Raw genomic sequence first — 21,819 nt, 5'->3', positions numbered from 1 at the left:
CAAAATTCTTAGCCTATGTCTGTCATAAATACTGGAGAAGGAGTTATATGAATCTGAAGTTGGTAGTGTTGAACTTGCTGACGTGACACTTTTGTAACTTGTAGCATCACGAGCTCACAGGTCTGTTCAGGTGCTGGACGAGCCCCAAACCACCAAACGTCACGGCAGATTGCAGACGTGCAATTTCACTGAACGCTGCTGAAGAGACAGGTGGAGAACATGTGCAAGAGTGTGATTGGAGGAGCACTGTGTGTGTGTGTGTGTGTGTGTGTGTGAGGTCGTGATTGGAGGAGCTAGATACTCCCACCATTTTTATCGAATTTACTTGAAAATAAGCAGGTCAGAGCAGACAGAGGAGAGTCGCCCTTCAGAACCCCTACAGAACACTGCAGAGACAGCATTAACACACATTAACACAGTGAAATGCAAGGGCATTTTAGAAGAGCACCATTACTGAATCAGACCTCTACATCTGCAAGGTGGTTTTTTAATAAAGGTGACATTTCTGTTAAAAGTCTCTAGAGATTATGTGGTACAAAACTGACCATGCAGTCAACATCATGACATTAACGAGGCTTCCAGCAGCAACAGAAACATTTAAGTTTTAATTTATTTAAATCAAGACGGGGGTGGGGGGTTGACGAGAATCGTAGAATGTGCATAATGTCAATAAGCTTAGCAACAGAAATGCATCAGACAAACAAGGTGTGCTTTCTTGCTAGTACTAGAAGAGTGGATCTGCATTGTGGCACACATTTTAACGGGCAAGTCGTGGAATTCAACGGCTACAGTGAGCAGACACCTGAGTGACTGATAAAAAAAGCAGTTAACATGTTTTACAAATGCAAGCAACACGGGCTATAATACAAAAAACAAAAACAACTGTTGCTTTCATTAATGGCGCTTGTTTGAAAGGCACAAAGGACAATTATTTGCTTTTAGTATTGGGTCATTTCTGACAATCAGATCAATCTCTCTCTCTCTCTCACACACACACACACACACTATATCCCCTCTAATACATACAACCATGTTTTCTAAAGTAACCTCAAAACAAAAAGTTTGATTTTACATCCCTATTAACAAGTGTTCAGTACAACAGGTTCTTTTCATCATAAGTGGATTCTTAGGGGAGAAGAGCTACACACACCCAGCACACCATCACCACCAAGCTGTGAAACACCTTAGTACACATAATTCAGCTCAAATCACACTCAACCGAAGGGAGATCCAATTTAACTGGTTCTGATTCCAGAGAACTTCAGCAGAGTTGAGTCCACTAATCTAAGCTCTGATCACTCACCCTGCCCAGCCGGGGACACGCATCTCTTCATACTGTGTAAAACAGCTCATACATGCAGCTGTTCACGTGTTTGACTAGACATGTAAACATTACCTCAGACAGACAAGAGCTTTACAACAGGCACAAATGTGCAACATTTACCTTTATGTCCAGCAGTGAACAGAGTATTTCAAAACACCGACAGGAAGAAATTAACAGTAAAATCATGAAAATGACCTTCAGTGCATTAATGTCTCATCACCTGTGCATGTAGCCTCTAAAAACCACAGCCAAGTCCAGTGTTTTAGCAAACCGCGAGGGGTGGGTGCACTTCCAGCACCTAACCAGCAGGTGTCACTAACGTGACGAAGCGTTCTCCCTCTCCCTCTAGAGAGGAGTGGCTGGCTGTGCCTCATTAAACAAACTCCACTCTTCCCCTCATTAGTGCACAGGGAGAGCCATCAGGTGAGTCACCGAGCCGTGTCTGGGTTTGCAAAATGGTCGACGCTCCATTGGAGGACGCCAGAGCCATTAGCCAAATCAGATGATCCAATCTCTCCATTCCAAACCACAGCCATCTTCCAGAAACAGAGCAAACTCCTTACTCCAACTTTCTATAAACACGTCACATCAGATTTCCCAAGCAGCCACTGTAGGCGATCCGAGAAGAATACTGAATCAGGAACTAAAGCATCTACTGATGTTACCATCCCGAGATCAAATGTGGACGTCTGTCAAGCTGGCCAATCAGCAAAACGCATTGAGCATTTTGGTGACATCATCTGTGGTACGACAACGTGTGGTTAGTGCGGCAACAATCCCTACAGTGTTAATGTCAGAACGTCAGAGAAATTGAGCTTTGATTGTGCAAAAACAATGACAGATATAACATCTGATCAACGTGAATGGAGATTTCAAGGCAACTATTACTCTGCCCTAACTATGTTGGATTAGCCACAGAGATGGAAATGCACTCAATTTTGTGTAACGGTTGGGTTGTATACTGAGGTTTTTCTATTAAAAAAAAAAAAAAATTACTAGAAAATCACAACAAAAACAATTACAAGGAGCAGCAACTTGTACAGTAGCAAGATGTCAAACCAAGAACATCAAATATCACCCAAACAAAATGATACACACAACATCCACTCTCACACAAACAAAAGCTTTTAGTATTTGACCTTCAGCGTACCCATTGCTACAAAACACTGAGGGGCCAGTGAACACCACTCTACAGCACATGGGGAAACGTTCACGTTTCTATTGCAGTTCTATATGCATCAGCCTGGCTCGTACTAAATATGCTTTTAGACAAAGAAATAAACATACAGCACAAGCAATAAAATCAACAATAACACGAGAAAACCTACAATATATACACACACGTCAAAAATTTACACTGAAGGGCAATGGTTGGCATATTAAATTGGCCTTATATTGACTGTGTCTAGTTCAGACCAGCTGAACTACAATTCCCACAATGCTGGCTGTCAAATTTCACTGGTGCATGAAGGCAGTTACTATGACAGAGCAGTATGGTTTGTTGTTGTTTTTTTTTGGTTAATACCTGTAATACTACCAGAGAACTTTAGCGTCATTTTGGAAATACACATTCATACCATCTTTGCATTATCTTTGAATTGGACACAACATATACAAAATTACCAAGTTACAGAGAGTAGTAGTAGTAATAATAATAATAGTAATAATAATAATAAACAACAGCAACACATCTAAGCTGCCAAAATGTGGATTACCAATCCTGAGTTTGTTGAAAGGCCTCCTGGAGTTTAATGACTGTTTAGATAGTTTTGGGCTGGGTCATGAAGCCACGCCCATATTTGGATAATTTAATTACAGTTTAGGGCTGGATCTTGAAGCCACGCCCATATCTGGATCATTTCCTGTGGTGTTCTGGGATGGACCAGCATCAGGCTTTTGTAGGCACACGGGTTGGTGCGGAACTTCTCCTCAATGTCGAAGGTGCGGAAGCTCTTGTGTTTCTCTGGAGCGAGGCCCAGCTTCCTCAGACACATGCCCGTGTAGACGTCGTCGATGGGATAGAGTGCCACCTGACTGGTGACTGCATGGAGCCTCCTGGCCACAGGACCGGCGTACAGGTACCCTCCCCCACCTGCGTACGGAGGGTACATCCCCACGAACATGCTCTCCGGGATGAAGTACTTCACCTTCTTGTCACGGTGAGGTCCGGCGTTAGTGATGACATCGCCAACAAACAGATCCTGCGCCTTGTCGTGCGAGAGATTCTTCAGAAATCGTACGATATTTATAGTGTGGACAAAAACATCGTCGTCGCCCTTGAACACAAAGTTAGCCCCAGAACAGTGCGTGTTAAACCACTCGAGGAACAGCACTTCCTTCATGGTCAGGTTGAAGAAGGAGTCCCTGTAGTCCCACTGAAGAATGTCCCCATGCATGGAGCTCTCGTAACGGAGCATCTCAGACAGGTCTGGATGGTGGTCCACTGCAGTGGCATTGCCCAGGAGGAAGATGGTAACCACGGTCTTATTCTCCACGAGACCCACTCGACCCCAAGACTCTCGTATGGCCTGGCGTCGGTCGAAGTGGGGTGCCAAGGATTTAATGGCCAGCAGGAGGAAGGGTGGATCTCTGCATATGTCTGGCTGGTTCACCAACATGGGGTAGGACCTGCACTGCATATACAGCAGGAAGTCTTTGAAACGACCTGGGAGCGAGTTGAAGTCCTTCACTTGCGTCATGACACCAACGTCCGGGTCACAAGAGTTCCTCGCAACCGTGTGGTTCAGCCATTCAGGCAGCAGCCAGTCACTAGACGTAACGTTGGGACCGGTCAGGATGGGGTTGTTCTCGTGGTCCAGTCTCTGCTGGTGCCGGTTCCAGTAGGCGTTGTGCAGGACCCGTTTACTCCAGAAGGCCTTTGTAGGGATCAGAACCTTGCTCCTGCTGTTCTTGCCTTGGCCAGCGTTCCTCGACATTTCCACCACGATGAAGACGAAGACCGTCATCACCGTCGTCACAAACACCTTCAGCTTCCTCCTCGGTCCATGCATTTTGTCAATGTTCACCACCTGGCCATCAAAGATAGAGAGATAGATAGATAGATAGATAGAGAGATAGATAGAGAGAGAAAGAAAGATAGAGAGAAAGAAAGATAGAGAGAAAGAAAGAAAGAGAGAGAGATAGATAGATAGATAGAGAGAGAGAGAGAGAGAGAGAGAGAGAGAGAGAGAGAGAGAGAGAGAGAGAGAGAGAGAGAGAGAGAGAGAGAGAGAGAAGTCAACAAACACTCTTACTGACGTCACCCAAACACACATGGTGTGTTCTACAAGGAAAAACATTGTTCTACAAGTTAAACTTAACCTTTACCCAAAAAACACTATTACTCATAGATATGAATATTCAAAAATGACCTAACACACTGCATATTTCCAAAACATGTCACCATCGTACAGTTAAACCACACGTCAGAGTGAGTGGACAGTGTGATATGGCCTCACTGTGTATGACTGACTGGATCGCTCACTCCAACTAAGAGAGGTTTGAGTTGCCAAACCTCGTTTTTGAGAGAAACAAATAAAAATCTACCTGTACTGTAGTCTTCACTTCCCTGCTCTTCCCTACGTCTGTAGCTCCCTCTTTCCCTAGAACTGTCCTCTGCACTCCTGTGTCACCTTGCCTCAGGTGTTTCTCTGGTCTGGTGTTTCTGGTTCAGTCAGTTTCGTCCATGAGCTCAGGTCTCCATATCTCCTCCAGAGAAGCAACCCGTGTAATGTCAAAAGTGTCCGCCCTTCACAGCTCTGTCCAACTCGTGTCACGCTCCTCGTGCTTTTTAATGTCTCGATAGCTCAGATGCGAGACTCGGACTCCACACTGCCTAAGGACCACACTGAAGCACATCACTGTCTTGTGACCCTCTTGGCTGTGCTACTTTAATAGGGAAAAAACTAAACATGATTTATGGACATCATGTGCTCTGTACTCACTATCTGATGGGACTGCAGTGGAGGGACAATTGACAGATACAAACTGAACTGGCGATTGATCTGTGGGGTGGGGACACAGGCAGGTCTGTGGGGACACAGGCAGGTCTGTAGGGACACGGGGACATATACATAGACAGAGCTGTGGGGAAGTGCACACGTGTCTGTGCAGGTCTGTGGGGACAGTTAGTAGTTAGTTAGTTAGGACAGATAGTTAGTGGGGAGGTTTTAACAGATCTTAGGAAATGTTTCTGCAGGACAATTCAGTCCAGCCCCCTGGTTTGTACAGAACAGGTGTTTAAACAAACTACACGTTAATGGACAACCTGCTGACTGGATCAAGCGTTTAGACCAGAGCACCTTGTGAAATCAGAACCTCTCACAAACCAAAACAGTAAATCTTCAAGCAGAGTAAATTGTGTGGCGGCCTGAAAGTCTATAACCATTTCTAAAAGGTTCACTGAACAGTTTTTAAAATAATCTGCACCCCGAGAAATGAGGCTCGTAGGACTTCATTCATTTAATTTGACTCATGTTGGTGTTTGTGAGGTGACAGGGATGCAAAACACATTTAATTTGCATGTTTAGGATCTCTCATTAAAAAAAAAAAAAAAACAACAACAAAGAAGCTTCAATGTCGTCGCCTCACGATCAGCAGAGAACAAGCAGGAGTCACGGCCACTGAAACGCAGTCGAAGAAACTCGGCTGTGTTCACGCAGACATCAGTGATCTTCAGCGCTCCTCAGCACCTTCAAACTGCACCATTCATCACTCACTAAATACAATTTCTTTCCTCCAAAAATTCTGTAAGGTTTGACATGTGAGGAAAGCCGTTCATTTGAGGACGTGTGCTTGGAGGACTTCATCATACGAGGACAGAGTAGTGTAATGGTGATCATGTTTACTCAGGCATGGTTCACAACTAGGAATTGTCTCAGTTGTCAGAATTCAGATTAAAAGCACCTAAAAGACCCAGAATTATTTGAAGCATAATGAATTCTGTATGGTGATGGAGAGCCTAACATTTTCCCCCTGGCCAACATAAAGTGAAGTTGTGTTTTGACTCAATCCAGAGAACATAAATTCTACACCTAATTTCACAATATCTGTGCAGAGTTTCTAACTAAACCATGTGACTTCCACAAAATCAGTCAGTCGTTTTGCGGCTTGTCACGTGTCAAATTATTCTGGATTTAGATACTTCAGATCTGTAACAGTTTTATTGTTCTGTTCGTATCAGACTAAAAGGATATTGGTCAACATCCGATTACACAAACCAGGTTTTACAGTTCTCACAATGGTGGAAGAGACTTGAGAGAAGCAGTTGAGAGAAGATACCCACCCACCCCCCCCCCCCCCCCTCCTCCCTTGGCTGGTTAAGGAGTCCCCCCCCCCCTCGGCTGCTGAGGCAGTCTCTCTCCTCTCTTGCTCTCCCATGGTGCTTGTTTGCTGTCTCTGCCTCCTAGCAACCCCTGAGCTCAGTGGCCAGTGTAACCTCCGAACACCCACACACACACAGACACGCCCTATATTTATCAGACTACCCATATTTGGTCACAACATCCAAGTGTTTTGAAGAGATATAGCAGGGAAATGGAAGCAGCTCCATATGCCCACACCAGCGCCAAGGCGTCCAGCCACTCTCAGACGACCAATGAGAGGAAGAGAAGTGATCCAATGAGAGGCCAGGATGTTCAGGGGTGGCCACGCAGGTCCCGCCATCTCAGAACTATTTAAACGACCTAATTACACAGTCTGTCTGCCTGGAAACACACAGGATTTGCTGAAAACACCAAAAAGGGCTGAGCGGCCCATTAAAAGACTAAAGGCTTTTGTCGGGACCAATAATCCAGTGGGCCGTTCGTCTCGGGAGGGGGGAGGCCTCCTGAGAATCCTCTCCAAGATGAGGCGTAACCGTAGCCATGACTACCGCCTCCCCCGTGCCCTTGCACCATCTCTGGACTAGTGCGCAATGATCGTCGTCACAAGTAGAGCGTGTAGTTACTTTTTAACAACCGTAAATATTTGGGCGTTAGTGGCGAATGCCCCGATACTCCGTAACATTGACCAGACAGAGATACGGCACACCAAACACTGACAGGCAGCTGTCAAGATGACAAGTCCCGCCCCTCTGCTCTTACCTTGTTACCCAATCAGAAATCACCTGAAGATTATTACCTGAACATTGCACTCTATCCTCACCGCACTATTTTGTAATCAGCGACACCTTGATCAACCTTTTGTAAAAGAATCAGTTAAAAACTTGTGAAAGCCCGGCCAGGTGTGGACGTCTTACCTGCTCCCAGGTGAGCTAGCAGGTGAGGGTCCAGGTGTGCGTTTGCCCGGGTAACCACAGCAGTCTTTACCCCATCCTAACACTCAAACGGGTGCGAGCGGGGCGGTCATTAGGGCAGTAATCTGGTGAGAAGGGGCAAATCCAGAACACATGAACATGCAGATCTCTTACAGGGACGCAAACAAGTCACAGTAATCAGAGCAAGTGACTAATTATTAACTACACAAGCTGGTCAGCTCAGTATCACGCACGCACGCGCACACACGCACACACACACAGTGACACTAGGCTGGAGGGGCCCTCTGAACAAAGCCAACAAGACTACCCAACGCCTCTAGCTACAGCAGGATGACTGACGCCATGTTCATGGCTGACGTAGCAATTCCAGCACCACCTGCACCCAAAGGTTCAAGAGAGTCAGCGCTGTGCTTCAGGGAACCTGGGACACAAAACACCTGCCCCCACAGGACACCACGCCATCTCTACAGAAGCTTTACTGCACCGCTGATCTTATTTCACCCCACACAGAGTCCCACAGAGGACAGAGTCCCACAGAGGACAGAGTCCCACAGAGGACAGAGTCCCACAGAGGACAGAGTCCCACAGAGGACAGAGTCCCACAGAGGACAGAGTCCGGCGTCCTTGAGCAACCATATACATACGGTGGCAAATGATGAACATTTGCTGACTATTGACATATTTTCCACAGCAGTGTGCAAAATCCTCCACTTAATTATTGATGACGAACTTGTGAATGGTCAGTGATCGTTAAATATGTGAAAGTGTCTCGGCCTCTTCAGCACCGTCATGAGAACAACAAAACCAGACAGGTTGGTATAAGATTTCCCCCCTCAAATTTCTTTGCACACACACACACACACACACACACACACACACACACATACACACATACACACATACACACATACACACATACACACACACACACACTTTTGTGCACGATTTGAGGCCGACAAAAAGTACAGCAGGGGAAGCCTCAACCTCTTTAGTACGTGGAAAGGGTGTGTGTGCATGTTTGTGTGTGCATGTTAGTGTGTGTGTTGGGGGGGGGGGGGGGGGGGGGGGGGGGTTAACCGTTACCAAGACCTACAGGAAGAACAGATCATGTACAGGCGCGCACACAATTTTACATAAAGGAAGATCGTCGTTTATAAATGTTTGCTCTGTTTATTTCTTTATTAAAAGTCATTTAGACAGGTGTTCATATCACTAATTTTTTTTTTTATGTTGCACACAGCTGAAATGTGCAATTTCACATGTTATTTAACCATTACTTTAGACTGCAAGATGGGACGTGGAGGATTTCTACTTCTACTTCTTCTTTGAGCAAGGCTCAAAACTTCATCTAAATATTTAGACTCTAGGAAACTTTATCCTATGCCAAGCACCAAAACACACATCTCCCCCCAAACATCTGCATTTGTCACAAAACTCCTTACAATCAATGTAGCGCACATGAACACACACACACACACACACACACACACACACACACACACACACACACACACACACACACACACACACACACACAGAGAGAGAGAGAAAGAGAGACACAGAGAGACAGAGCAGGTAAACAGACCTAAATTTTCTACAGTGACAGCATGACTGAAATGCCAGACGTTTCTGGGATTAAGTGGGTTATAAGCTCTGTGCTCCTCAGCCCAGAACACCCCCCCCCCCCCCAGACTGGGTGATTGATCATCTCTCCTCCAGAACCCTCCCAGGACCGTTGACCAGTTTACTGATGCCACTAGAGTCACTGCACTTATGGAGGACAGTAGGGCAGCAGAAGTCTTGAGAAGACCACGTGCAACACCACGTTGGTAAGACAAGACCAGCATGGACCTCCGAGAGACACGAGAACTGCACTCTCCGCCCGTCCGTCGTGCAGCAGTGGAAACAACGCTTACACGGAATGTTTACGTCCCCTCCATCCAGATGTAGACCCACCAACCATCTGGACCAAGTTGGGACTTGCCAGCAGTTTCTTTCCACAAGTAGTAAGACTGCTCAATAAATCATCTTCCAGACAGACACTCACACACATGAACCATCATCCTGGTCTCTCTCTCATCTACTGCACTGCTTACTAGAGCCAGCCACGGACACGCCGTGCTGGGCCCACGGACACGCCGTGCTGGGCCCACGGCTAAGTTTTATCACCTATACATGAATAAAATGTACAGTAGCAATCCACACCTCATTACCCACCAATTACTGTGCAGTCTACCGTCATGGGCTTTACGGCTGTGTAATTTACAGTATCGTGTTACCAGTTCATATTGTGTATTTATAAAATGTATTGTCTTTTTTTTTTACATTGCTGTCTGTCTTTTATAATAACAAATGCTACAAAGGCTGACACACTAGAATAAAGAAACTACCCTGCCTAACAAATGAGTGCTTCATTAGTGCCACCGCACCATAAATATCCCATAATTCTGGAGGAGACCATGCCAAACGCAGCAAAAAGACGCAACGTGTTAGAGCAGGTGTCACAAGGTGCTCACAACACCCACGCCATGGGGCAATGGATCACACCGAGCACGGGCCCAAGTCTGGAGGGTAGTCCGTTTGCCATAAAGGTGACGTTCTGCACAAGCTCAAAGTGATCCAACAGGCAATGGGGAATAAATACAGAAAAGAAACCCCCGGTGCTTCTTTAAAGTCCGTGCGGAAGAGTATACCCTCCAACTGTGAGGGGTGCTGTTTACGGAGACCAAGCTTGTAATTGTAGGGAAAAAAAAGTGAGAGCAAATTGTGGCGGGTGGGTGTGTTGGTGGCGCTCGATCGATTTGTTTTGTTGGGATTCATCCACAGGAAATGACGGATTTGTTTGTCAGCACCTTGCCAGCAGTGCGAGATGCCAAACAGCCTCTTTGGCTGGTCTTGATTCTGTGCTGGTGTCGGTTCAACATGAAACACGGGGGAGCTGAAGCTGGGAGTAGTGGACAGACCGTCAATTCAGCGTCATTAATTTACCTTCAGGGGTCTAGAGCAGCGTTTCTCAACCGGGGTGCCGTCTGTCTTCATCGGGGGTGCCGTCAAAATATTCTGATGTGAAATTAAAAACTATAGTTTTAAAAATTGAAGTTATTATATGCTTTAAAAATCATTAAAATGTATTTCATATGACCAGATCTCTCAAGTTTGGTGGGCGTGAGCTTTTTTTCAGGCGGGGGGGATTGGAATCTGTCGCGATGGTTAGTGTAGCGGCTGTGTGTGTGTGTGTGTGTGTGTGTGTGTGTGTGTGTGTGTGTGGGGTTGGCGGGCTGGCTAAAGTCTACCAAGAAACAGCGCGATCTATATTCTGATTGGTTCAACCTGTTATAATATACAACCGATGGATTGGCTGAATATGCTGCGGTGTGCGGCGATTAGATTATTTAAAAAATTAATTAATAATAATAATATTCAAGCGTGAGAAATTCCATGTGTGGCGTGAGAGCGTGTGAAATCGCTAAATATGCATGAGTCTCACGCTCAAAGCGTGCATATGACCTGCATATGACCAAGGTCAGCACGTGATTACGCAGGTTTCCCACTGACTGCAAGTCACATTTATCTGCTCTCTGTCTTAATAATCACTTTTTTTGTGTTATGTTGGCCGGGAGATGGTTGCAGAGAGTATGTTTTCAGGGTTGCCAACGCTCACGCATTGAGCATGAGACACACGCATTTGACCGTTTTCACACGCTCTCACGGCACACTTCCGATATCTCACATCCGAAAAAAAATCTTGTTTATTTATCTGATCCATATCTATGATTCAATGAGTTACTAGTTCGCTTTGGCGCCAACCACCCGCGATCGATAGATCGATAGATTGCGATATAATACTTAATTTGTGTCCATTTTACGTTGACCAACCCCCCCCCCCCCCCCCCCCCCCCCACCCCCCAAAGCCTGTGTTTTTAACGCATTGTAAACTGGGGTGCATTGTAAACTGGGGTGCCTTAAAATTTTGCATGCATATAAAGGGTGCCACAACTGAAAAAAGGTTGAGAAACACTGGTCTAGAGATCTGAGCTCCACCCCTGCTGTTATGAGAACACTCCACCACACTCGAGCACTGTCGAGGTGAACAAGCCAAGAAGAGACTGAGGGTCTTCAACTCACCCCTCATAGCCAGAGATTTTTTTTTTTATCACAGAGAAACAGGGAGAAAGCCAAGTTATTTAGAAGCATTAACTCCTAATAGTTAACCCAATCAAAGATGCAAGATAAAAATGTTGAACTGAGCAACAAAAACTGCCCACCAAGATCAAAAGAAGAGCGAAAGAACAGACAAAATAAGAGACACCACACATACGGGATGACCAAACCATACGCAGTCACACTGCCTCACCATTTTAGTTTTTATAAACAGGATCTGCCATATAAGGTTATAAAGCTAGAGGTCAATTCCTGTGAGACATGAGAAGTTCTCTCCAAAAGAGTCATCCAAAAAGGAAAACCTAACTACCTCCTCCATAATATGAAGTTTTAAAATGTCCGCCACTCACCAAACTAAGCTAAACCTCTACAGGCCTCAGCTAGCCTACAGATGAATATCAGAGTCTTCACAAACAGACATCACAGTAAAGGTGGATATCCGTGATGAGATTAACTCATGGCTGCAAATTTGAGCTTCTCTCCCCCATATATTTCAGGTTACAGACTACAGACTCTCAGAATTAATGGTTAATAGAGCTTGAGAACTCAGAGTTCACCTCCTTTATGGAATCACCACAATACAACGGAGGTCTTAAAACCAATCGCTCAGGTGACCACCCTCAAGGTGAAACGCGAGGACCTCGAGGTTACATCCAGATGAATAAAAGCTGCCTCTGGGAATTCTGGAGGGACTAGAAGGTACGACGTGAACCGAATTCATCTCACAGCTGCTACAAGAGACGCAGCACCTGAATGAAGAACCAGTAATAGATCAGACTCACCGCTGTCTTGCCCATTCATCGCCCAAGTCTGCATCTCCCAACAAATCAGCCAATGCACTCCCCTCTCTTACGAGCTAAAGAGGGTGAAAGATTTATTTTACAATTGCCACTGTGGGGTAAAAAGAGAGCTGAATTTGCTAGCGGGCAGCACCTTCTGGAGGGTAATGCAGCCGACAGACACCATAATGCTGAGCAGGTGAGAATGACAACTGAGTACAGGGTTGACCAGACACACTGCTGCTTGGCGTCCTGATCTCCACAAGAAAAGGTGACACTTTTCCAGGTTACAGAGGTACAGTAGACCTTGTGTTCCCTTTAAGAACACAAGGAGATGGTGTCCTCCATGGTGACCTCCATAAATGGTTTGCTACAGCCCTATTAGGAGGGCATACGTTTAACATGGGGAGGTGGAGTAATGTAATTTTACTACATGACGTAAGGATGACAGTTATGACTCACACAGAATGAGAAATAATGACATAATAAACAAACTAAATAAATTAGATGGGAGTGACTGCTCAATTTATACTGTTCACAAGCTGAAAATAATGTTTGGGACATACTACAATTCAGATCCGGGCCACCGACGGGAAGATTTTACAAGTGTCTCTCAGAAAAGGCTTTTTTGGAGCTTGTAACTGATTGTGATGGGTACAAAGCATCAAATGCAGGGACAAAGCAACAATATAAATTAATAAAAACAGAAAACGTTCATCATCATGATTATCCAAGCTGAATAGAATTAAAATATCTTATCTATGTACACCCAAGGTTTTTGTATCATGCACAAAGATAGCAACCCCGCCCCCACCTTTACATACTATCGCAAAAAATTAAAAAAAAAAAAAAAAAAAAAAACGAATGTTTCTAAGGACAATATTCACACATCGATTTTCTATGGGGCAATTTGGTACCATTTGCATCGTTTTTGTTTTTTTGCAGTTACATTCAACCTTCCTACTGATCTATATTCTCAGTTATGCCTATACACACGTTTTGTCGTTAATAGGACCTTGTGTGATGACTACTTTGTGTTACAAATATCTCTGGTGTGCAGCACGGCTGATTTGACTACACGGCCGCATCACGTCCACCAACTGGAGTGTGAAATATTTAAATTCTCCAGTACAGCATTTATACAAATAATCTACGCAACGCGTTTCCTTTAGGAGGTTCATCTAAGGAGCCATCTTTTTTCCACCCCCCCCCCCCCCCCCCCTCCTCCTTTTGCCAAATTTGGAATCCCACCATCTTGTCCTTATTTTTGGAGGGGACTTCAACTGTCTTAAGTCACGTGTCTGACCGCTGTAGCCATAAATAATCCCCGGAGTCCACAGAGGTGATTAGATGCTGGAAACGTTGTTTCTGGCATCTTATCACTACAAGGGCCAGGAAAGAGAATCATTCCCTGAGTAAATCACATTCTCTTTTATTGATTTTCTTCCTTACTTAAAGAAAACTTTGGTTTTTTTTGATCAAAACAAAAACGAATTAAAAGGGCAGTAATGAAAGGCCAGGTGAAAGGTCAGACAGCACACAGGCTTCTTTTGAAAGCAGTGAGACTATAGCACTTCCCGTCAGATAAGGTCTACTGGTGCCATGAGAAACCCACGAGACCAACCACCACATTCGTCTGCTGCTTGGTTACTGTGTGCTTAGTGTTTTAAATACACAGCCAAAATATAGGGGCCATGTGATGACATTAAAACGATGAAATTGAATTGATGAAACAAACAAGACGTAAAAAAAAAAAACAAAAAAACAACAACAATCTTTAGGACATTATTAACTCACTACAAATCCTGGTATTGTTCTGACAAAGCCAAGCTACATGGAATAAAAGCTAAAGATACCCAGACATCACCGTGAACACAGATCTCACACACCGATACTGCCCTCTCACTGCTGCCATCAGTGGCTAATTACCTTACGAGAGAGAGAGACACCTAAACTGGCCAAAGAGCAGAAACTGGCCAAAGAGCAGAATTACAACAACCTGAACATCAAATACTGGCCAGTCTGCCCACCGAGGTACCAAAGATAAGCATATAACATTATTCAGGTTAAAGTAAGAATATGTGACGATACGAGATGCGCGGGTACCAATTAGAAAGAAACCTCATTTAGGTAGAAACTATTACAATGAACAATTAAGTTAAACTGGCCTTACCGAGAACACAGAGAACTCCGGAGGTCACGGCATTCGCATGATTCAACAAACAATTTTAGCAAACGTGTTGCAGGCCAACTACATCTCCCTCGTGCTGAAAAGGACACGGCAATGTCACCGTGCACCAACAATCACACACACCCTGCACTCGAAGGCGGCTGAGGATTTTCAGTAGGGTGGGGAACTAGTTCTCACTGACCACAAAGCTTGCGCAAAAGTAGAAGAGCAACTTCCCAGGAGCCCTGCACACACCAGCACGCTCCGCGACCATTCAACGCTGGGATTACAAAATACTACAGCTGGCAGCCACAACCTCTTTTCATTCTACTCAGAAATAACTGGCCCACCCACACGTGCAGCAGGGTGGTAGAGCGGACACGCCCCACTCGCCGAGAGCCTGTGGCGACGGTCGAAAAACTGCAAGGAATTTCTATATGGAATGACATGTGAGCTATGCTGCGACCTCGGGCAAGGAGCTGCAGAGCTGTGAGCTACACTGCGTGGCTATGAGCACACAGCGCTCCAGTGGAGGCAGAACGGTTCGGACAACACACGCAAGTCCAGTTTACTGCCAGAACCGCAGGAAGTGCAGTCAGCATTACAAACCCATCCACAACACTGCACCGAGACAAAAAACCAACCACCTGCAACACAGTCATACTCAAATGGAGCCCCCAAGCAGTGAACTAGATCAGAAACCAACCAGTAGACGGGCACTCACTGAAAACCAGCCCCACATGGCAGGTGAACGGGTGCGAGTAAGCCTCAAAGCACTGGGGGGGGTTGGCGATTCCACAGCGTTTTAATACCTTAGACTCGACGTTTCACTCAAGCTGTGTAAAGTGTCCAACTACATTTTAGAATGTCCACAAGGCCCGCCCGACATGCCCAAAGTTCACTCGGGGCATCGGAGGTCTGCACATCACACATCTGTACGTGTCCTCTTGACCAATCAGTTGCAGAGCTTGAATAACTTTTAGACAACACTATCAATGCAATCGAGCCTTATATCGAGGAAAGAAAAAAAGAAACTTAACACCCTTCTCTCAGATAACAGCGGCACAGAAACGATTGAAGTGAGGTGTGATTCATCGGGCTTTTCATGGGAAACGAACTACATGCGACTTGGACGCTTAAAAAAAAAAATTATATTAAAGGGATGAAAACAAGTGTCAAATTTAGCCATGAACTGAGGAGGTTCAGAAATAGAAACCATGAAATCAGTTGTTACTTAGCTACAGGCCACTGTAAGCAGCTTAGAAATTAAACAATGACTTTCGCTGAAACAATGTTAGCACTGCACTGCCACAGTATATGGGATAATGCTGTTTTCACTAGAATCACTGAAGGGAATTCCAAAGACAATAATGAAACTGAACTGCACTATTTGCAGTCTGAAATTACAACCGCAAGAACCGGAATCATTAACACTCCATCGGGTGCAGAGTTGGGAAACCCTCAGCAAATCAAAAATATCCCCAAGGCCTCAATATCCCCATTGTAGCAAAGTTGACATTAAATGCAAAAGCAGTGAACTCAAAGCAAGGGGTAAGAGCTGAAAGCCACCACGTTTAGTGGCTAAGCCCAACCATACTGTTTAGTATGAATAGCTAGTTCCACAATGAAATGTATGAAGGAGAAACATTTACCAATATTGAAAGAAAAGCATCTCAGAAAGTAGTTTATATGGTGATAGGAGGACAGTATACTAATGGACATCTTTATTGGGACACTGCACTACAAACAGGATACTCCTGTCATGATTTTTTGGAGGTCTTTGTGCTATGTGGTTGTCCTTATAGAACAGGGGTGCCCACAGTTTTCAGCTTGCGAGCTACTTATAAGATGACCAAGTCAGAAAGATCTACCGGGGTGGCGGCGAACGCAATTTGTTGAGCGGGGGGGGGGGGGGGGGGGGGGGGGGGGGGGGGGGCGAACGTAATTTGTTGAGCGGAGGGGGGGGGGGGGGGGTGGCGAACGTAATTTGTTGAGTGGATTGCAGATTGGCTACCGTGAATGTCAATCAAAATACAACCGTCAGTGCAGATGTGCGATTCATCTACTACTATTTTATGTGACACGATCTACGCACATTCCTTCGCGATCGACCGACACTTCCTTCGCAATCGACCGGTTGATCGCGATCGACCGGTTGATCGCGATCGACCGGTTGATCGCGATCGACCGGTTGATCGCGATCGACGTAATGAGCACCCCTGTTATAGAACATGACTAAATTGGTGGACAGTCAATGTACATCTTTCACTGATTAAATTTGATTAAATTTTTCTTATAAAAGTCTTAAAATCTAAGTTTACTACAGCCACCACAAGATCAGACACCCAGTTGTTGATGAACTGGCCACAGGTGTTTCTGTACCAATTTGTACAGAAACAAGGGGTTGGGATATGGTACCAAGAATGATCGGTATGTCAAAAAGACCTAGAGGTAAATAGTGCGGTAAGATGCTTGAACCCTTCAGGCAAATATGAATATCAGGCTATACCAGGCTTCCACAAGTGTCTGACTTGATAAATATTCAACTTAACCTCTTCAGAAGAGTTACCCGATCTCCTTCTCTGTGTCTTTCACAAAGACAAAATTCACCATTTGAGGATTTGGCTTTTAAATTAGCATTTCGACTGTTTTTTGTTCATGTTAAATGGGGAGAGGATCTCAACTCAATCTATTCGGAAAGGTATTTTTTAAACACACAATAACATCTGCAAACTATAAACTAAACTTAAAACAAAAGTGGTTTACGGAGCTTATTTAACTCAAACTTACTTAATTTAACTCTTAACTTAAGAGTCAAGAGTTTATAGTCAACCAATTCAATTTTTCTCACTAATATTCAAATGCAACAGATCCCAATGTAATGACGTTTGGACTGTGCTTTAGTTCAACTTTTCTGAAAGGCAAGTGTAAATAAATTAAGCTCATCCTTATAGTGCACAACCCATTTTGTATTTGGGGAGATTCGTCACTAGCACATATCTTGAACATCCTGCCCAGGCGTTCCGTTTCTTTTTTTTCGGATGAAAAGTATCATCAAAAACAATTTACTCCTACTAATTTATCAGCACATTGACGAATTCCTGAGCTCTACATTCAAGTAGGCCAACAGCGGCAATTAGAGCAGTTCAGGCTGTGATTAGCAATGTTCACGGCGCTTCATTATCAAGCACTCAGTTTGAAATAGCACAGCTAAAATGGGCTCAGGCTACTCAAAGGAATTGCTGTTGAACAAAGACCGACTTGCCATCGGCATGCGGCCTCACAAATGGCGTGTGCAGTGCAACAGGCAAGTTCTGCCTTGACAAATCTATGAACCTACACACTTAAGACACAGATAAGAACAGATCACACTCACTTCAGCCCAGTTACCATTACAGAAATGTGTCAACCCCATGAAAGTCCTCCCCAGTGTTGGTGTGTGTGCGTGCACACACTTGAAAGACTGACAGACAGACAGACAGACAGACAGACACACAGAGAGAGAGAGAGAGAGAAAATAGACGTCAGTGGCATTTCCCTTGCTACTGCAAAGTGAAAAAAGCCCCTGGTGCTGGTGCCATGTTGAATTTGGTGGTTGTAACCATGACCCCTAAATCAGGGGTCCACTAGACCGTACGGGTGAGGACTGAACCTGTTCCTACACAAGACTACAACAGGCCCAGATGAAGCTCAACATGAATTTTCAATAGTGAAATTACACTACAATTCAGTCCAACACGGGTCTTAACACATATCTGGGAAATTGTACCATGGAATAATTTGATAGCAAAAGAAGCCAATACAAAATGGAATTTAAATGAATTAAAACTCCAAAACATTAAAGAATAAAGACGCATTTGCTGATCCAAGACACTGAGTCAACTGGGAGGTGTGGGGGAGAAGCACCTGAGGGAGAATGAAAGACCTTCACGTAGAAGTGGGTGACTGGCCAAAAACTACCTCAGTGATTATTACGATAACACTGTGTAAAGCAGTCAAAGGTATTAAAGAATATCCTTTAAAAAGGCAGACATAATACATACATGCAGAGGATGCAAATAACTCGAATCCACAATTAAAATTTATATTTAGACTACCATGACCAAATAATAAAAACCTGACTTCCAACAATGTCCCTACTATTAAATTGTTATCCATGTCCTGAGTCATGAAAACACTATTAAGGTTTTTCTTCTCGTAGGGGGTAAAAGTTGCTGTTATTGAGCGTCGCTTAGGAGAACCGCCAACTGCTTCATGGCTGACTAGTGTTACTGCGTGACGGCAGACCAACCCCACCTGCAGGAGCTCCTACATTTTCTGTGTACTCCACTGGATGGGTGGTGTTCTTTCAAACGGTGTAACTATTGAGTAGTGTTTGTGGACTTTGTTTGCACTGCATGACTGCATATTTTTGTGTTTTGGGCTTAATTGCGCTCGATCAGACTTATGATCAGATATCTAAACATCATAAGTTTCCTCTCTTCATCACGGAGATCGGCAGGATCGCCTTCATCTTCGCTTCTTCTCTCGGGTCTCTCCACTGCCATCACGCTGTAACGTGCTACTGTGTACACGCGACCCTCCACGCGAGCTTGCAGATCACGTGTGGCGCGGTGACGCGCGGCGCGCTCGGTTTGCGGTGGCGGCGCCATTTAGACGCGAAACAGAAATTAAACATCAAATTACTTTATAATTGCCACTTATGAAACAGGATCCATGGAGAGGGCATTAAATTGTACCCGCCTATGCAAAAATAAACAAATTTACAATCTATACAGGGTGAAACTTGGTCAAATCCACAATTTGTCTGCATTTAAAAATTGGAATATCACAAAAGTAATATAAACGAATGTTACACAAGGAAACATGATAAAGGTTACTGGAAAATATGAGCGAAACAAAGCAGCGTGCGAGGTGTGGTATCTCCTCCCACCTCTGAAGGAGATGTTCCCCATATGAGATCGAACCCCAGTTCCTGTACTGTTCCTCCCTTCAGGTGTGTGTTTTCTTCTCACCCATACCAGTGACAAATATAACCACAACATGTGCGGTTTGCTATTTACTTGGCCAAACCAGAGTTAAAAGTTACGGGGAAAGAGTTCAAAGTTAACCTGAGCAGAAATACAGTGCAAAAAAACATGGTGGCTAAAACGAAACTTAGTAGACTAACCAACATAGAACAGAAAAACCCCTAACGCTTATTTTACCATGAAATAACACCATGAATGTGTGGGTGAAATATACGTGGTCTGTCCACAGCTAGGAGTTCGGCGGCGTTTGAAACTGGGCTGAACCCGAACATGTAATAAGATAAATGACCCGTCAGCAGCGTAACATTAAACTGAAACGGGCGACCCTCCCTGTCCCAGTGCCGTACGCCTCAGGCTACAGGCTAAAGGTCAAAAGTCTGACCAAGCTGAAAATACCATTTAGTGTAAAAATAAGCACATAAATCAGAACAAAAATTCAAAAGTACAGACTGTGCAGAACGTGCTCAATAAGGAGCCGTCGAACATGGACTTTAGACAAACTAGCCACCTTTAAACGACCTAACCAATCAGTTACGTGTTAAATAAACACGTTTACACGCCAAGAATGAATTAAATAAACGAAACTAACTGCTCTGGAATATTAGTTGCATTATTTATGTACCAAACGGTGTCCACTGGCCAGGTGTCCACCTCGTACACCTTAGTCCAGGTGTAGTCCGAACGGTAAACTCACTCACGTAGTGAAAAGGTGAATCGTTCCCCTCCCAGAATTATAACACGAACCTCGTTTCCAACATACGCCATGAAAATGTGCAGCTACGTCGCCTTAACTGAGAAAGAAAAAACAAGTTTACCTCAGACCTGGACCAACCTGCCCAACCTAATCCGACTAAACGTAAATGCAGTCGAATTAGTTAGTCGGATATGTAGGAAACTTCATGGCTGTGAACTTATACAACATTTTAAAAAAAATAACGTACCGAACCGGATAAACTACAACGTGGACGAAACTCTTGTTCACTATATAAAATCTAAGGAGCACGACAGTAACCGGCAAAACTGAGTAATGTTGGTTTAATGTCAGTATCTCCGTAAATGAACAGATGTTTGACTATTCCACGTAATGTCTGTCTGAGCGCAGATAAAACATGAGAACGTGGATACACCCCGTCGGTGCTGGTGCCGTTGGTCTCGGTCCACTAAAAGCTCAGACCTTTTCTACTACGAGTCCATCTTTTGCATATAACCCAACATTTCCATCTGATTACCTTCCAGTCCGACAGCTGAGGTGACGCTTCACATCCTGTGGTACCGTCTTGGCCAACTCCGGACTCGACTGGTGGCGGTGACGGAACCGGAGAGCCGGTGAAGGTACCGACGTCGGTGCGGTTACAGCCACATGACTACAGCGCTGTAGGTGGTGAACTTCATTCCTGAGCGAATCCGTGGCAGTTCTTACCGTGTTGGGTGAGAGAGGCGAGCCGGTTGGTGTTCAGGTAGCCCGACTTTGAGAAGAACCTAAAACACCTTGTAGCACATCGACACCGAAGTTTCTAATAACACAAACGTAGACTGGTTCTGCTGACTTTGTCGCCTACGTAAGTTACCTCCCCGAAAGTGTCATGGACGCTGAGAAGCAGGTCAAAAAGTTACATTTCCAGTTTCAAACTCGCGTGAAAATGATAGAAAGTAGTTTTCTTCTACAATAACGATCATAATAACAATACATTGTATGAGTGTATTTTTGTTGGGTTTCCAAGATTCCCAAAACTTTTCAGCGATCTTTCTGCCTTATTTCTATTTTCTATTGTTGTGGTAGTAAGCAGTAAAACTCGTTTACGCCGGTGGAGAAATCTTGTTGCCTCTACACATGGTTTTCTTAGACTGTATTAGGCAAACAACTCGCATGGACGGTGAGATTTTGTTAGGAAGAAACTCGTGTACCTTGCGTAAAGTTGAACTCCTGTACCCTACGTAACTTATATAACGTAAAGGTAAACCAGGCTCCAATGCTTTGACTCATTCAGTAGAATTCAGCGCCACAAAGCAGTTTCTTGTCTTACTCGGATTACAAGAAATCTGATCGTGTGGTGAAATGCCTTCGGCCAGAGGTATATCGGAGGGAAATCCCACACTAC

At 44.6% G+C, this 21,819-nt stretch overlaps 1 protein-coding gene across 9 annotated transcripts; it reads right to left on the bottom strand.

Annotated features, from left to right (window-relative positions):
- Positions 1 to 592: 592 nt before the first annotated feature.
- b3gnt2b (UDP-GlcNAc:betaGal beta-1,3-N-acetylglucosaminyltransferase 2b) lies at positions 593 to 21,263 on the bottom strand. 9 transcript variants are annotated; one of them, XM_076977581.1, is made up of 4 exons: positions 14,694 to 14,868; positions 12,524 to 12,597; positions 7,563 to 7,684; positions 593 to 4,353 (listed from the first exon to the last, which is right to left on the bottom strand). In XM_076977581.1, the coding sequence occupies exon 4, from the start codon at positions 4,333 to 4,335 to the stop codon at positions 3,133 to 3,135; it is 1,203 nt and encodes a 400-aa protein (XP_076833696.1). In that variant the 5' UTR covers positions 4,336 to 4,353; positions 7,563 to 7,684; positions 12,524 to 12,597; positions 14,694 to 14,868; the 3' UTR covers positions 593 to 3,132. The 9 variants fall into 9 exon arrangements, with proteins under 9 accessions (XP_076833696.1, XP_076833697.1, XP_076833694.1 ...); XM_076977582.1 differs by lacking the exons at positions 12,524 to 12,597; positions 14,694 to 14,868 and adding an exon at positions 21,141 to 21,263; XM_076977579.1 differs by lacking the exons at positions 12,524 to 12,597; positions 14,694 to 14,868 and adding an exon at positions 20,950 to 21,238.
- Positions 21,264 to 21,819: the final 556 nt, after the last annotated feature.

This window comes from Brachyhypopomus gauderio, chromosome 17 (assembly GCF_052324685.1).
Source record: "Brachyhypopomus gauderio isolate BG-103 chromosome 17, BGAUD_0.2, whole genome shotgun sequence".
NCBI classification, from domain to species: Eukaryota; Metazoa; Chordata; class Actinopteri; order Gymnotiformes; family Hypopomidae; genus Brachyhypopomus; species Brachyhypopomus gauderio.
This window is presented reverse-complemented; position numbering and strand designations above follow the sequence as displayed.